Consider the following 18034-nt stretch of genomic DNA (forward strand, 5'->3'; position numbering starts at 1 on the left):
AGATTTTAAATTATTTAGTCATTAAAAACGCTCCGATTAAAGCTTAAATAAGAAAAATCTATCAAATATGCAAAAAAAACATCACTTTTCAGATGGTTTTTGTTAAAAATGAAAGTGGCCGCATCAGTGTTCATCCTCAACCTTTATATATGTTATTTATTATCATCAAATACAACTTTCATTTTGATATTATGATTGAACACGAATGCGGCCACTTCCATTTAAGACGGAAACCGCCTAAAATTTAACTAAAATGCTAAAATTGCGAAGATTTCAGTAATTTAGCATGACATAGTGATGTTAGTACCCGATATATTGTGCATTGTATTGTCAAAAACAGCCCATATTTGTGTAGCAGAAGCATTCTTGTTTCCAATAAATAGCTAAATGATTACATTTTGACAATTTCGTAAAACTGCTATATTTTGGGGCCAAAAAGGGGTCTCACTGAACCTACTCCTTTGGTCATATTAATTTCCACTCATTCAAAATTCATGAACCAAGAAATTACTGTGATGTTGCTGCAGCAATGCAACACCAGACATACAAATCATATAACATTCAGAGGTCATCATTTTTGTATTTGATCTCTAGATCTTTTTGAATCACACAAAATAGTTTTGAGATTTTTGTCAAATTAATTTCCACAAATTCAAAATTCCATGAACCAAGAAATTATTTCATGTGGCTACCATACTGTACCAATTTTCTTCAGTATGAAAAATTTCATTATATTGTACTTTTTACATGGAGAACATATTTCTTGCATAGAAAGCTGAATATATTTAGGAGATTCATTAACATGTATATTTATACCCCCGCTTTAAATTATTATACCCCCGCTTTAAAAAAGGGGGGGTATACTGTTTTACCTCTGTCTGTCCGTCCATCAGTCCGTCCGTCAGTCCGTCAGTCAGTCCGTCCCATGAAACTTTCGTCACATTTTTCTCAGGAACTACACATCCACCCTTTCTGTAATTTGGTATCAACATTTATATATGTCAGCCATACTGTGTGATGCGTTTTCAGATGCATCACTTGACAACTTCCTGTTTACCGAACACTTGTCTGATTTTACACATGATAGCCAAGTTGAAAATTTTCATCACATTTTTCTCACGAACTACAATACAAGGATTTCTGAAATTTGGTTTCAGGATTTATATAAGTCAGCTATACCGTGTGATGCGTTTTCAGATTCATCACTCGACAACTTCCTGTTTACCAAACACTTGTATGATTTTACACATGATAGCCAAGTTGAAAATTTTCGTCACATTTTTCTCAGGAACTACAATACAAGGATTTCTGAAATTTGGTTTCAGGATTTATATAAGTCAGCTATACCGTGTGATGCGTTTTCAGATTCATCACTCAACAACTTCCTGTTTACCGAACACTTGTATGATTTTACACATGATAACCAAGTTAAAAAATTTCGTCACATTTTTCTCAGGAACTACAATACAAGGATTTCTGAAATTTGGTTTCAGGATTTTTATAAGTCAGCTATACCGTGTGATGCGTTTTCAGATTCATCACTCGACAACTTCCTGTTTACCGAACACTTGCATATTTTTACACTATTAATATTATCCACTTGCGGCGGGGGTATCATCAGTGAGCAGTAGCTCGCAGTTTCACTTGTTTATTAACCAGATTTTCGAAGGAAATATCGTCTATTGATTTGGGAATGTACAGTGGGTGGGTAGATAGACGGGCGGATGGCAGCTAAATGTTGTCTGTGCATTTACCCATGAACAGTTCAACCAAAGCTTTTAATATTTTTATGATTTATATATTAAGGTATGTTTGATTTTTTATCAGGTATACCAGATGCTGTGTGTAGAGTGAACAGATGTGGAAGTTGTTCTGTAGAATGGTACAGTGTGGTGACTGGTAAAATTGTACAGTGCAGTGGTAGGTACATATAATACAGGAATTAACCTTAAATTTCTGTCAATCCAAATGTTTCCCCTGTGTTAGCTTAATTCTTTTGTACCTAAAATTCTTTAAATGAGGTGACTGGTAAAATTGTACAATGTAGTGGTAGGTACATACAATATAGGAGTTCCCCAACCAAGCATCTTTAGTACAAAGATTTTCCATATGAATTCTTTAATTTAAAAATGTGAAGAAGTGGCATGATTGCCAATTAGACATATCTCCACCAGTGACCAAATGTATCGCTATTTAATATAGGTCACTGTATAAAATCTGATATCTCAAATGCAAAGGAGAATTACAAATATCTGATTGAATGGAACAATATGGTATTGTCAAATCATATTTTATAAACATACTGAAACCATGGCTAACTTCTATTTTTAGGTTGCATAGATGAGAGAGGATTAGATAGAGTTGAAGGGTCAACATGGAGGAAGTCTGAATGTGATACTTGTCAATGTCAGGTATGTAATGGATTATCTAATGAAAAGAGGCAAATTATCTTCTTAGAAAACAACTAAAATGTTTGCAGAATAAAATACATTGTGTTTATCAAACTTAAAAAGTACAAGCTTATATATAAGTATTATATCTGTATTCTTTTATTAATAAAGTTTTAACATTTCTTTTTCTTCCAAATAAGGAAGTAGACTCCTAGGTAGGAGTGTAAAACTTCCTGAAACATTTGATGAATCATTTTAATTTATTTATTAAACCTTGTGTTTTAGAACAGCATAATAACCTGCAGGAAAACTGCCTGTGAACCTGTTAGGTGTAGATATCCTATACAAAGTCCTGGTCAATGTTGTCCATCTTGTGAAGGTAGGATTATATTATCTATTATGCCGTAGTGGAGGGGACATTAAGGTTTACCCTTGTCCTTACATATGAATGTCCCAAAATTGAGTTCTGTTCTCTAACTTCAGTTTGCCTCATTCAAATGTATGAAACTTATACACAATGCTTGTTACCACAAAACACAGATCAAGTTGTGAGGCATCACTCTTACAATTCTCTAGTTCTGCCGCTTTATAATGTTAAATGCAAGTGGGGGCATCATCTGTTCCATGGTCACATTCTCCATTTATTTTTAGCTCAACTGGCCTAAAAGGCCATGTGAGCTTTTCTCATCACTTGGCGTTCGTCGTCGTCGTCGTTGTCGTTGTCGTCGTCGTCTGTCGTCGTTAATAATTTTTCAAACATCTTCTCCTCTGAAACTACTGAATGGATTTGAATGAAACTTAGCATGATTGTTCCTTAGATTATCCTGCACAAAGTGTGTGCTTCGATTTTTGATACGTCAAAAAACATGGCCGCCGTTACTTAAAATAGAACATAGGGGTCAAATGCAGTTTTTGGCTTATATCTCAAAAACGGAAGCATTTAGAGCAAATCTGACATGGGGTAAAAATGTTCATTAGGTCAAGATCTATCAGCCCAGAAATTTTCAGATGAATCAAACAAACCATTGTTGGATTGCTGCCACTTAATTGGTAATTTTAAGGAAATTTTGCAGTTTTTGGTCATTATCTTGAATATTATTATAGATGAAGATAAACTGTAAACAGCAAAAATGATCAGCAAAGTAAGATCTACAAATAGGTTAATATGACCAAAATTGTCAATTGACCCCTTAAGGGAATACGATACAGTAGCAGGGGCAGATAATAACGTTTTCAAAACTGTCCGTGTTGTTTTCGCGACGTTGGTAACCAGAACGTTGTAATTTCGCGATGTTTCTAATAAGAACGTTAACATTTCGCGACGTCGCTTTAGAATAAGTCATATTTCGCGGAATATTCTCTGACGTCATTAATTTCGGTTGGGCGAATTTCAAAAAAGTACCTGCTAAAAAAGTGGCCATGCCGTTTCTAAAAAGCCAAGAAACCCACCGAAGAGCAGTTAGATTAAAGGAAATACTTGAGATGTACAAAAATAAATCAAATACAATTTTGCATGACGAAATTGATGAAATGGTGTTAGACACGGAAGAGAGTACTGACATGGAAAGACGGAAGAAGAATTGTGGAGCTTTTTAGTCTGGCACTGAATAACTGCCAAAACTGCACGGCCCAATAACACAATTCGGAACATAACGACCTGCAATAGCTAATTATGAGTATTGGTAGCTACTTAACGTCCAGCGGCAAATATTTAATTACACATTTATGACATCCAAATGTCATTTTAATGAAACTTATAGAAATGAGAAAACGTATTAACCCGTGATTAATGAGTAAAAATTTAACAAAATCTATTGTTATAGGGTGGCCGAATCGGGTCTGGTGTTGAAATCCATACACAAAAGTCATTACTACGGAGTGTTGTACAGCTGTGCAATATTTTTCATGACGAGAACAGTTATTTTCATTTATTGATAATGAATTCGAAGTAAATAATACTATCTTGAACTGAAAAATATCAGAATCAAAATAGTTAAGTTTGTGTCTTTTTTTCTTTTCTTGTTTAGAATTTGGCAGCCTCCAAGTTTTACGGAACATTGTCATTGTACATTGTAAGGCCAAATTTAACAGACTATCAATGAAATAACAAAACCGACTGCATGTGCGAGACCCTCATTGGTGGACAAGGTCGTATAACATCCCTATTCGTAAATAAAATAATAAAAAAGAGATTGTCTCATCCTGCTCTGGACTTGAAATTGGTACATAAAAAAAATTGCCGATTTTAATTGATATTTTAAAAACATATTATATTGTATGTGTATGTAGAAAAACTGTCAATAAAAGTCCGTTAAAAAGATTTCAAAAAAAAATATTGGTGCCGTTTTTGGTTTGAATTTAAGCAAAATATTACCAATAGATGCAGAATTGTCACACGTTAGTTTGTTTAATTGGATGTATTATTTTTGTATATGAAACTGGATGTAATAGACCAAAACAAGAAAACACACGTTCACATGCTGTTAAAAGGGTTTGTAATTAAATGGTGTCTTTTGGTATTGGTCATCATATTTGTATTTTGTTCATTGTTTTGTACTTAAATCAGGCCGTAAGTTTCCCGTTTGAGTTGATTTGCATTTGTCATGTATAGGGGCCTTTTATAGCTTACTATGCGGTATGGGTTTTACTCATTGTTGAAGGCCGTCCGATGTCCTATAGTCGTTAAGCAATTTGGTCTCTGATTGAGATTTGCCTCATTTGTAATAATACCACGTCTTCTTATTTGCATGTATAAGCACGTCCCTATTATACTTCAATGTATTGAGAGATAAAAATTGAAGTATCGGCAAATTTACACTAATTGCAGACAGACAGATCAGAAAGTGTACACACGTTAAAACTCGTCGTATAATTAGACGATCGGACAGACGAACAAATTGTTTTCAATATAGCTCTACTTCTAGACAAACAAGTACGCCAATATTCATACGTATACGCCGTAAAAAAACAGGTTATGTAACTTATCTATTGATAAAGACATCTTTCAATATTATTCTCTTATACCGGCTGCTGCACTTCCTATGAAATATTATATTACAACTTCATTTTCGGTCGATTGAGGCAATAATGGCATGAGTTAAATTGCACAAAACAGCTCTTATTATAAAACAAGAAGTACTGCTTATAATTTAAATTTGAAAGATGATTATCTTTTGAATGTAAAAATAAAATAAAAATCAAAGTACGTCGAGACTAGCTAAAGTTGACGATACGGTATCGGTTTTGTCATTGTTGAAGGTTGTACTGTTGTCAATTTAAGGTATCGCCTCACTTAATTTATAGTTGGTTCACATTTTGTGATGTCAATAAAGTTGTCTATCCTCTTACAGTTCATGAAGCAATTTAGAACTAATCTCGGACGGAGATGCACCTTTATTTCAATCAGATTTTCTTTTTTGCCGTACATCTGACAAAGCAATCTGCTAGAATTCTTTTTTATGGTCTTTTTTTTATGAAAAGGTTCCTGTCCAAATTTCGTTTCGTAAATGTTTAGCACAAATGTTTTTTTTTCATTTTATGATTTACCATCTTATAAATTTTAACAAGTATCAACACTTTGAAAAACACCTGCAAACTCGTGTACGGCGGCAATGCTTACACGATGTTGTTGCGATTAAAACTAAATTTAACGTAATTTAGCGCCATACTGACAGACGTCGTAAAAAATTAAGGTTTATGGCTTTTATTGAAAAAACAAGCACATGGACCCCATTTTTTTTCTTTTGCAATCAATCAAGTACTGTTTCAAGAACACTCCGCCAAAATTTCAGGAAAAAATCAACGATCACATTTTTTTCTGCACTGCCGAAAAGACGCAAAAATATGTTCAATTTCTTTATTTCGGATATAGCAATCTAAATCCGGAACATGATGATTTGATTTAACCTTAAACTTGTTTCAGCATGTTGATGCCATGGATCAAGGGAATATTTTACAAAAAACCCGGTTAAGTTATGACTTTTCATTCAAACGTATTGTTACTTTCTTTAAAAGTCATAATTTATGAAATTTCAGGGATTTTCTTCCAAATATGCAAATTTCGAACCAAATTATCTCAAAAAGTAAGTCATGAAGGTACTGTTTTCTTTGCATTTTTGAAAAGTACACATTGAAATTGACCTTCTATCAAAATTTTAAGAAAAAATCAACGAGGGATCTCTACTGTATCGTATGCCCTTAAGGGGTAAATGTCCTTTAATGACAATTTTTCACGATTTGTTCATCATATTTCTTAACTTTAAAAAATCTTCTCCTCTGAAACTACTGAATGGACTTGGATGAAACTTAGCATGATAGTTCCTTAGATTATCTTGCACAAAGTGTGTGCTTCGATTTTTGATCCGTCAAAAAACATGGCCGCCCTTACTTTAAATAGAACATAGTGGTCAAATGCAGTTTTTGGCTTATATCTCAAAAACGAAAGCATTTAGAGCAAATCTGACATGCGGTAAAAATGTTCATTAGGTCAAGATCTATCAGCCCTGAAATTTTCAGACGAATCAAACAAACCATTGTTGGGTTGCTGCCACTTAATTGGTAATTTTAAGGAAATTTTGCAGTTTTTGGTCATGATCTTGAATATCATTATAGATAAAGATAAACTGTAAACAGCAAAAATGATCAGCAAAGTAAGATCTACAAATAGGTTAATATGACCAAAATTGTCAATTGACCCCTTAAGGGGTAAATGTCCTTTAATGACAATTTTTCACAATTTGTTCATCATATTTGCTAACTTTAAAAAATCTTCTCCTCTGAAACTACTGAATGGATTTGGATGAAACTTAGCATGATAGTTCCTTAGATTTTCCTGCACAAAGTGTGTGCTTCGATTTTTGATCCGTCAAAAAACATGGCCGCCCTTACTTTAAATAGAACATAGGGGTAAGTTTTTGTTTTGGTCTGTTTTTCTTATACTATATGCAATAGGTCTACTAAAATTGGTGTATAGAATGATTGTAAGGTGTACATGTCTAGCTGACAGGTGTCATCTAACCTTGACCTCATTTTCATAATTCAGTGGTCAAAGTTAACTTTTTTAGTTTTGGTCTATTTTTTTAATACTTTATGCATTAGGTCAACTATATTTGGTGTATGAAAATATTTTATGATCTATATGTCGGTTACGCAGGTTTTATTTGAACTTGACCTCATTTTCACAGTCCATTGCTAAGTTTTAAGTGTTTGTGTTTTGGTCTCTGATTTTCCTTATTTATAAACAGTAAGTCATATATATTTGTAATATTGAAGAATTGTTAGCTGTACATGTTTGCCTGGCATGGTTCAATATGTTCAATAAGGCATTGTTTACCAGGTGAGCGATTCAGGCTCTTGAGAGCCTCTTGTTTTATATTTTTGTTCCTTAAAATATTTGCTTCACCTCCATAAAGTTGAAAAGCAAGATTAAGGTGTGGGCTATCTGGGAGCTAAGTTGGTGGTGTAGTCAATATTGGTTAATAAGTGATAAGGTCAGTGGTTAAAAAATCACTAGTGGTAGGTCAATGATATTTGGTATGCAGTTGTATTAGCATTGGCATAGAGATTATTTGGAATTGCACCTTTAAATTGCTTTTGAATGTTTTGCATATTTTACATGTTACAGCATTACCATTTTAAATTCAACATTTACGTTACACAATCAAAATTAAATAAGGCGAGACATATACCTGTGTCAACAATTTATTAAAGCTTTATTTTCATTCTCAAAAAGTAGAAGTTTAATATGAATAATAAGTTTTATTGAAATAATTTTACTTCATGGACTAAAAATTTTAAGCCAAAAATATAATAGTAATTTTTAGATGATATTATATTACATATTTCAGGTGGTTGTTTATACCAAGGTAGAATTTATGTGACGGGTAGTACATTTGTACCAATGACTGATTCCTGTAAGAAATGTATGTGTGACCGTGGTGACGTGACATGTCAGAGAAAACCTTGTCCAGACATTGGTCGATGTAAAACTGTTATTACCCTGCCAGGAGATTGTTGCCCTACCTGCATGGATTGTGGTAACAAGGTGAATGGAACAAGGTGGAGAGAAAACCCATGTCAACATTGTAGTTGTATTGTAAGTATAATTATATTCTAAATTTCAGTATTTATGGTTTAGAAAAGTAAATAAGAAAGTTATATCCCAAATATTAAAATAACAGTGAGGGTGATTATTTATTGTTCTAGCAGGCATCCAACAGTAGCTTCGACTCCAATTGAAAATAGAAATTTGACCCAAGTTCTTTAACTCAATACAACAATTCTGCAAATCCTTTTAAGAGTAAACTTACAAATAAGTTTTAGGAGAATGATACGTTTACCAAATAGTTGGAATGATGTTGATGACATATGAAACACTATTAAATGGTGCTGACATTGTGACTGAAAATAGAAAAAAGCCAATGTGTAATTAGTATAAATAAATGTGGTATTATTGCCAATGCGACAACTCTCCACAAGAGACCAAATGACACAGATATTAACAACTATAGGTCAGCTCACTGCCTTCAACAATGAACAAAGCACCTTATTTGGACTACTTTTCTCGATACATGCATTTGTTCTCTTAATTGACTGTCAGTGTTATACTACACCTTTTGCAATTCATAAAATTTTGACAAAATTACAATTATTTTATCAAATCAAAATGCAGAGTTGGTTTGAAATTTTACCCTTATCGGAAATTCTCCCCTAACATGCCTCTACTTACCAGAGTTGTTTTTTTTTCATATGCAACTATTCCAGTCATAATTACGTTGGATAACTCTGCATATTACTGGTTTAATTAGGATGTAAAATTTACTGGTTACCCTATGAATGATTTAAAGAAAATTGAAAAATATAGTTACTTCACCTCGGTTAATTATAATATCCATTCGAGGTCTTCTTTCATCATTTTTGTAAATATAAAAAAATTTTGTAATGAATTTCATCGAGTATCGGACAACACTAATTAATCTACATAGGTATTGTCAAAACTTACATCGTGATCAGGTGCCATATTTGTTTTCTTTGATCACGTCGATGTTATGACTAAAATATCTCCTTAATCTACCTAGGTCTTTGGCCATCATTATAGTTACAATAACTTGTCATATTTAATTGCAATATAAACAGTGAAATTAAATTGAATTATTTGCATGGACAAAATAAGTGTCGTACATCGTCTACGTTTGAAAATTATTTGGTAACCATTTTTTTCAAAATAATATATAAACAAAAACAAAAACAGCATGTATCAGCTATATCTAAAGGAACAAATGTTTAATTCTAGGCTGCTTTAAGGTAAGACAATGACTTAAAACGCGAGCATTCAAAGTTATTTGATTTTCATTGAAACAATCTTACACAATATATTTTTACTAAGTCGGCCAACGCTGTCAATGTGGTCGCCATTTTGAAAAATAATACCAGATTTTCTGAAAATAGCTAATTTTTAAATCAATTTTGAAGGGACTTAATAAAAAATTAAACTATTGCACCTACGATATTTCAAATATTTATGAATGTAGTAATTAGAACATATTTCCACAATTATTCCATCTGTTTTGTTTAAATCGCAATTTTATGTTTAACAAGACAGAAAATCCAATATTTATCGGAGTTGTATGATATAACATGGGAACTTATCGAGGCAACAAGACAAATTTTCAAAAGCATTTGGAAGGGAGAAGACCAAAAATTAAACTGTTCCAAAAGGCATAAATATCTTTCTAAATATATCAGGAATTAATGTATATTCCCACACTTTTTGTATCATGAACTCAAAGTAATTTATTTTATCAATTCCTGAAAGCCCCTGTGCATTTCTATATATTTTACTTGGGCTTGATACGGGTGATGTGTGACGTCACGAAAGTCACGTGATGACTGCTATAGTTGGATATGTTTTTTTATCATCTAAAATCTAAATTATTGCACTATTGCTGCTATAATGAATACCATGTCTACAGCATTTGACAGGGCACACCTGTAGTGTAGGTTTTACTGAACAAACAGGGAGATTGTTCAGTAAATTAATAATAATAATAAATGATTAGATTAACATTCTATGAATCAATATTATACAGTATTTGTTTTTAAGAATCTATATATGTAGATGTAATATATTCCAGAATGGAGAAGAGCAATGTCATACTATCAGATGTAATCCTCCTGATTGTACCAACCCACACACACCTCCAGGGGAGTGCTGTCCTACATGTATTTGTAAGTAACACAGATGTAACCCTCCTGATTGTACCAACCCACACACACCTCCAGGGGAGTGCTGTCCTACATGTATTTGTAAGTAACACAGATGTAACCCTCCTGACTACCAACCCACACACACCTCCAGGGGAGTGCTGTCCTACATGTATTTGTAAGTAACACAGATGTAATCCTCCTGACTGTACCAACCCACACACACCTCCAGGGGAGTGCTGTCCTACATGTATTTGTAAGTAATACAGATGTAACCCTCCTGATTGTACCAACCCACACACACCTCATGGGGAGTGCTTTCCTACATGTATTTGTAAGTTAACACAGATTTAATACGCAAAGATTTTAAATCTTGTTCATCTATGGTATGGCCAATGATTAAGCAATTATATAAGTGATGAACACTATGTTTAATTTACTGGCTAATGTCCTCCCCAGATACATGAACAAAATGTTTTTGGTAAGTTTACCAGCTAGTGCAGAGAATTTTCTCTTGGTTATTTCTTTAATGCACTTTTGATTTCATTATTGGACTGCCTCTAATCCCCTCATTACATAAATGCTTGATCCTCATTAAGGATTACTTTAAACAGAATTGTATTTTTTGCAGCTTGTTACTTTGAAGGAAAAGCTATTAAAGATGGTGACACTTACAATCCAGATAAATGTTCTTCCTGTAGATGTAACCATGGAAACATGGATTGTACAAAGAAGGAATGTCCTCCTGCGTCATGTGACAGTCCTGTATTCAAACCTGGCTCTTGTTGTCCAGTATGTGACAGTGGTAAGATATGATTATTATACTTTAGCATTGCTGTCATGATCATGAAATAGAATTTCTTTCTTATTTTAAGTTCAAAATTGAAGAAATATTCTGCAATATTTGTTCCAGTGGAAAAATATTGCAGAGTTTGTACCATATCAAATAAATAGTATAGAGTTATTGTTCAAACAGGAACATATATTATGGCCTTCGTGACCAATATCAATAACAAATGAATTTAAAGGTAATTTTTGTGCATGATTGCCTGATATTGACGAATCATGTTAAATTTTCTCCTAAAAAACAATGGTAACAATAGTTATTCAGACCTCTGATGACTCACGTTTGGGATATTTTGACGAATAACAGTAAGATCTTAACTCATTGACACTAAAGGTAGCCGGAAATGACTGTTTGACACCTGAAATTAAAGGGCATTACTACCCTCCTGTCAGTACTATAACTACTTGTATGTATGTTTATGCCTGTAACTGCATGTTTTTTATACTTCTGTTGTAAATGTTTCAGGATGTGATTATGATATGAAAAGGTGGAAGAATGGCGATTTATTTATTGCTAGTTATGATCCCTGCTTAAACTGTTCCTGTAAAAACTCCATTGTCAGATGTATTCCTATCCACTGCTCATTGTCTGACTATCCATGCAGGAATCCAGTTAGAAAGGGAACTAACTGTTGTGATTATGAATGTCCAGGTATGAAAAACCATAGTATTTTGCATTTGTATAAAGAGATCATTTTATCAAATTTCAATACATGTAAATACATGTTTGATGTATTTAAAAAGATGATTACTTAGTACAAATAATAGGTCATCCTGTTCGACAGATTTGATAAATTATTCTAGATTAAATAATTAAGATCTCAGATATTTGTCTATTGGCCGGATTTCTTATGTCATGTTTTCTGACTTATAAATAGAGGTAAAAAAAAGTTAGTAAAGCCACAGATTATGAAAAATTTTGTATTATGCAGATAGTTATGATTGATTTTCATTATTTTGTAAAGGGTGCAGTGACAATGGTGTGGACTATACAGAAGGTGACTCATGGCCATCATCAACAGATCCATGTAAAGTTTGTGATTGTTCTGATGGTCTGGTCAGTTGTAGAAACAAACAGATCTGTCCTATAACCTGTTCTCATGGTATCCTTAGGAGGGGAGAATGTTGTCAGGACTGCAATAGTAAGTATTTAGTATAAAGTCTATTTTCACTGAACTAGTTCACATTTATGTTTAGGGGCCAGCTGAAGCACACCTCAGGGTGGGGGATTTTCTTGCTGTGTTGAAGACACATTGGTGACTTCAACTGTTTCCTGCTTATTGGTAGGATTGTTGTCTTTTTGACACAATCCTTGATTTCCGTTCTCAATATAATTATACCCCATGCAACAAAGTTGCGGAGGGTATAATGTTTTTGACCCGTCCGTTCGTCCGTCAGTCCGTCCGTCCGTCAGTCCGTCCGTCCGTCAGTCCTGTTTCTTGTCATCGTAACTCCTCTCAAACCACACAACAGAATTTCACGAAACCTTTTCAGATAATAAGGACATACTATGTAGTTGTGCATATTGACGGGAAATTGCGATTCAATTTTTTTTCTAGGAGTTACACCCCTTTGAACTTATTTACTTTAATGTACTACTGCAACAGTTTGTCATCGCAACTCCTCTCAAACCACACAAAAGAATTTCACGAAACCTTTTCAGATAATAAGGACATACTATGTAGATGTGCATATCAACAGGAAATTACAATTCAATTTTTTTTTCTAGGAGTTATGCCCCTTTGTTGATATCTGTTTTGTCAATGTTCTCATTATATTTTTTATGTGTCTGTCCCAAGTCAGCTGGAACCTATAATTCATAGGTTGTTGGTTGCTGTCTACCATAATTGCTTTTAATTTGTTGTTTTAATGTTCAAATGTTATAAAAATATTGAACAATGCTTATTACCACAAAAGACAAAATAAGTTGGAAATTGGGTGGAGTCACTTTTACAGTTCTTGAGTTGTGCCTCTTATAAATGGAAAAAATGCTAAATGTGTGGTTTCTGTTCTCTAACTTTAGTTTGCCTTTAGTTTGCCTCGACCAAATGTTATAAAATTTGTACACAATGCTTATTACCACAAAACAAAGATCAAAATTGAAATTAGATGGGTCACTTTTACAAATAGTTCATTGACTCGTGCATATTTTCAAGCTGAGGCATCTGTGGCCCATAGACACATTCTCCATTTATTTTTGTTGTTTTTCTTTTATCTTTTTATTCTGATGATTAGACTCTACTGAAATATAAAATGAATTTCATGTTCCTCAAATATGACAGATGTTTTGATGGAAAATATCATGGTCTTCTTTTAAAGCTTTTGTCATAAATTTCAGACTGTTTGTATGATGGTAGAGTTTATAGAGATGGTCAGACCTTTACACAGCCAGGTGATAGGTGTCAGCAATGTACCTGTAATCGTGGCAATGTCAGGTGTGAAAGAACTGGAATATGTCCACAATTGTCATGTAGAGTTACAGAGACCCCTCCTGGAGCCTGCTGTCCAATTTGTAAAGGTAAGGAATTGTCATCAAATAAAATTTCTACAGCTTCTGAATTGTCTTTATTTATATAATAGTATCAAGAATATACAGAATCCATTGGTGTTTTAAAAATACTATTATTTTTGTGGATTGGATATTTTTCATCCAATCATCATTAGATATACATTTCAGTTCATTGTGAATCACTTATAAGTTAGTGAGTATAAGTTATATGATTCATTACTGACCCCCTACAGGTTAGTAAAATCAAATGGAGGTGAGGCCGAAATTTATCACACACAGGACTTTTTCTGCCGCCTTTTGTAGAAAAATAAACAATGAAACACAACAGCATGACGACACCATTAAGTTGATACGCCATGAACCCTCTATTAAAATTTACTAACCCCTTACGGATCCATAAGGGGCCTCCACGTGACGGGGCCAAACCAATCACAGTGTGATATTTTACCAGCGGTGCAATAACTTGTCTAATTCTGACAGAAACTGGTTGGCTCTGTACCCACAGTCCCGGTTCAATGACATTTTGTACATATTTTGCATGTTGAAGTATTGTTGTTATAATTTACATTTGCATTTTACTATAAAATAACAACATATCTCTGTAACAGCAGTTTATTTAGTACTACGATTGTTATTATAAAACTGTGATCATGTGTTCGGAAATGATAACTAATATCTTTGGGAGAAGTGTGAAAATTTTTTACAAAGAAAAAAGTTGAAAACCTCAAATAGAAGGACAACATCAAAGTTCTATATAATTTATAATTTCTGCTTTACATTATATATAATATTATTTTAAATAGTTCACCTAGGCCTAAAAGGCCATGCATGTTAGCTTTTGCAAGCACTTGATTCTTCAGTGGTTGTCCATTATCTTTAACTTTTTAATCCTGGGAAAAAGTCTGACCATTCAAAATTGTTCACATTGTTATGATCTATTTATTTTTTATTTGCACAAGTTATCAAATGACTTTGAGAGAAGTAATTGCCCTGTTGATTAACCTTTTATTTGCTACTTCTTTTATGTTTTGGGGTATTTATTTCCTCTCTAACATTTTTAACATAAAAAAAAAAGTTTGATGATACAGCAAAAAAAATTGATAACGATATTCATCTTTATTATAAATGTATTATGCATGTAATATCTACATAACCTCATATTTTTATCTTTTATATGATATCTACATGTGTAAATAGTTTTATTGAAAGTTTATAGGTGTGCAAGTGATTTGAAGTTAGACATCAAATATGGCTTTCTCAAAGTCTTTACAAAAAGGACAAATTCCAGTAGATTGTGAACTCTGTGACGGTAGAAATAAAATACAATGTAAATGTTTGGACTGTGATCTTTTAATGTGCAGCAGATGTAAGGAAAAAGTCCATGATATAGTTAAAAATGCAATTGAACATAGAATTAAAGATATTAAAGATCTTGGTCAACAAGAAGAAGTGGACACATTTAACTTTAGTGATGTTAAATGCCTTGATCATTCTGATCAGGGTTGCTGTGTGTACTGTAAAACTTGTAAGAAAGTCATCTGTTTAAAGTGTGTAACCAGCGTCCACAAAGGACATACCTATATTTTGGAAGAAGACCTTAATGGTAGAAAGAAGACATTAAGAAGTGGACAGAAGAAAGCAGAGAGAAGTTTAAATGGTTTGTCCAGTTCTTTGGACAAAGTTCAGGACATTAAAGAACAGGAGGAATCCAAATTTAGAAAAATCAAGCAAGCTATCCTTTGTCACAAGGAAGCTTTTAAGAGTGAAGTTGATCAGTATGCTGATAATCTTGTAAAAGATCTTGAGCAGACAAGGGAATCAAATAGCCAATTATTTGGAAAAGTATATAACAAGATGAAGAACGCATATGAAAACTTAAAAAGTACAAGTAACACTGCAAAAAATGTGTCAACTTCAAAAGATTTTGTTAAATTCTTTGATGATTTTGATGAATTATCTGTTTCATTAAACAAAAATGAACCATTGAGAGACCTTGAGTTCTCATTATTAGGAAGATTCATACCAGGCAAAATAAATAAAATGGACTTTGGAAGAATGGAAAATGGTGGAAAATTAGATGTACAACATTTTAAAATTGAATTTCAAATTGTTAAACAATTCACTACACAATTAAGGCATGTTAATCATATTGACAGATGTTCTGATGGTACTCTGTGGATATATGATGGTATAAATAAAAAGTTACAATACATAAAGTTTGATAAAGATAATATTGAGATTATGTTAGAGTTGGACAAACAGATTTTTGGTATGGTGGGGATGAATGCAAGCAACAATCTGCTTATAGTAGCTGGAGGTGAAACCAGACTTAAAATAATCAATAGTACCACTGGACAAATCACAGATTCCAATTATGATTCAACATCATTTATATCATTTCCACAATGTGTTCATATAACCAATGATCAAAGAATTGTAGTAGTTATAGGAGAGAGAGGAAAACAAGCTGCTGTTATATTGATGGATGAGGATGGCAGACATCTGGCAACATATGAACAAGACAGCAACAAAGAACAATTATTTACAGACCCTAAACGAGTTGCCAGTACCAAAAAAGGCAACATCTGTGTCATAGATATGGTAGATTCTGACCATAGAAGAGTGGTGGTTGTAGGAAAAGATGGAGAACTCAAACAGATATACACTGGTCATCCCACAATTAACTTTGATGGAAAACCGTTTAGACCTGTCTGCCTGCTTACAACACCAGCAGATAACATTGTTATTCCAGATCTCTTCACTTCTACACTACATGTGTTAAACTGTGATGGGAATTTTATTGGCTATTACAATGTGCATGATATTGGAATTATATATCCCTGTAGTCTTGCTTTGTCTACAGAAGGACATATGTATATTGGATGTTCAAATAAAGAAGGAAGCCCAGAAACTTTAAAAGCAAAACTTTATGAGTTGGAATATTCTGGATTCTAGAAATCAGATATTAAATAGGAAAGTGTAAAAAGTAAATTCATGATTTCTGATTTTGATCATATTTCTGTTTTATATTTTAGTATGTAAAATAACAAAAACATATTACAAAAGAGGCATATATATATCAACTTTACTTTGGAATTGATGTTATTTTGACTTAAATTCAATATTGATGAGTTTCATATTCTGAAGAGTGTAAATAAATGATTGATCATCCTTAAAGCCTCGGTCACACCTTACGGGAAAGCTCAAAGGACGCCTAATGGATAACTTTTTTTCAATCCGTTCATGATTGTCTTGCTTTAAAAGGTAAAAACAAGCAAAAGGATTGAACATTGAACAACTTTCCTGTAATGTTCTTCTCATAATCTTCATGTTTGATATTTCCCTGGACTTATATGCGTGATTTTAACAACACGGAAAATCAGAATTAAGCAGTATTTATATTTAGTGTTTTTATAAATTTAGAAACACTTCAGAGGGAATTCCCCAGTTTTGTTTATGTATTAATGCGCATGCGTATAGTTTTCTTGATTTCAAGGGGTATCAGATTGAGTGGTTGCTCTGGATTCCCCGCTTAATTGATTAATTTGAAACTCATGGGATTATTTTTATGTCTGTCTGCTATTGAGGGTTATTGTTGTTGCATAATTTTAAATCGTATGCATCATTTAAATTATAAAATGTCCACATCGTAACGGGTTTACCTATAACACCCCTTCAGCTGAAATGGAGTCTTCCATATTATCGTTTCGAGTTGTCTCCCTTCCGGAAGTATTTTCCGTCAAAATTGAAATACAGTACGACTCGCCAAAAAAAATTAACTTGTTCGATGTTGATAAACGTCGTATTATATTAAGACCGATCTCAATTTAAACAGAGGAGTGTGTACGGAAAGGAGTCATGCCCACTGACCCCAAAAAAATTAATATTTAAAGAGTTAGAAATGGGGTTCCTCCTAGAATTAACGGTGATAAGATACGAAGTGAAATACCTTCTCTCATTCTCAGTGACTGCTGTGGAAAGTAAACTTGGAATTGATAGTACAAAAATAAAACACAATAAGTACGTTGCTCATACACTTGTATGGTATTGTATCCGGGATTGGCCATTTTTAAAGTCGAGTGACTAT

The 18034-nt window shown here is 33.2% G+C and overlaps 2 protein-coding genes across 4 annotated transcripts in view; both read left to right on the forward strand.

Moving 5' to 3' along the window:
- LOC143048505 (uncharacterized) overlaps nucleotides 1–18034 on the forward strand; it is a 155583-nt gene that overhangs the window by 72569 nt on the left and 64980 nt on the right. For 2 of the 3 annotated variants that reach the window (XM_076222195.1, XM_076222197.1), the window contains exons 22-30: nucleotides 1828–1920; nucleotides 2332–2411; nucleotides 2676–2769; nucleotides 8237–8484; nucleotides 10523–10616; nucleotides 11224–11397; nucleotides 11905–12090; nucleotides 12404–12580; nucleotides 13777–13956. In XM_076222195.1, coding sequence (XP_076078310.1) covers nucleotides 1828–1920; nucleotides 2332–2411; nucleotides 2676–2769; nucleotides 8237–8484; nucleotides 10523–10616; nucleotides 11224–11397; nucleotides 11905–12090; nucleotides 12404–12580; nucleotides 13777–13956 — 1326 coding nt within the window. Of the gene's footprint in view, nucleotides 1–1827; nucleotides 1921–2021; nucleotides 2050–2331; nucleotides 2412–2675; nucleotides 2770–8236; nucleotides 8485–10522; nucleotides 10617–11223; nucleotides 11398–11904; nucleotides 12091–12403; nucleotides 12581–13776; nucleotides 13957–18034 lie in introns of all 3 variants that reach the window. The other variant, XM_076222196.1, reaches the window with a different exon arrangement.
- Nucleotides 15181–17087, forward strand: LOC143048507 (uncharacterized). Its single transcript, XM_076222198.1, has one exon. It carries the CDS (start codon nucleotides 15196–15198, stop codon nucleotides 16900–16902), a length of 1707 nt encoding a protein of 568 aa, XP_076078313.1. The 5' UTR covers nucleotides 15181–15195; the 3' UTR covers nucleotides 16903–17087.

Source organism: Mytilus galloprovincialis, chromosome 10 (genome assembly GCF_965363235.1).
Source record: "Mytilus galloprovincialis chromosome 10, xbMytGall1.hap1.1, whole genome shotgun sequence".
In the NCBI taxonomy this organism is placed as follows: domain Eukaryota; kingdom Metazoa; phylum Mollusca; class Bivalvia; order Mytilida; family Mytilidae; genus Mytilus; species Mytilus galloprovincialis.

What these genes read in the sequence shown, in the direction of transcription:
- LOC143048507 (XM_076222198.1), top strand. Translation starts at nt 15,196, where the DNA reads ATGGCTTTCTCAAAGTCTTTACAAAAAGGACAAATTCCAGTAGATTGT.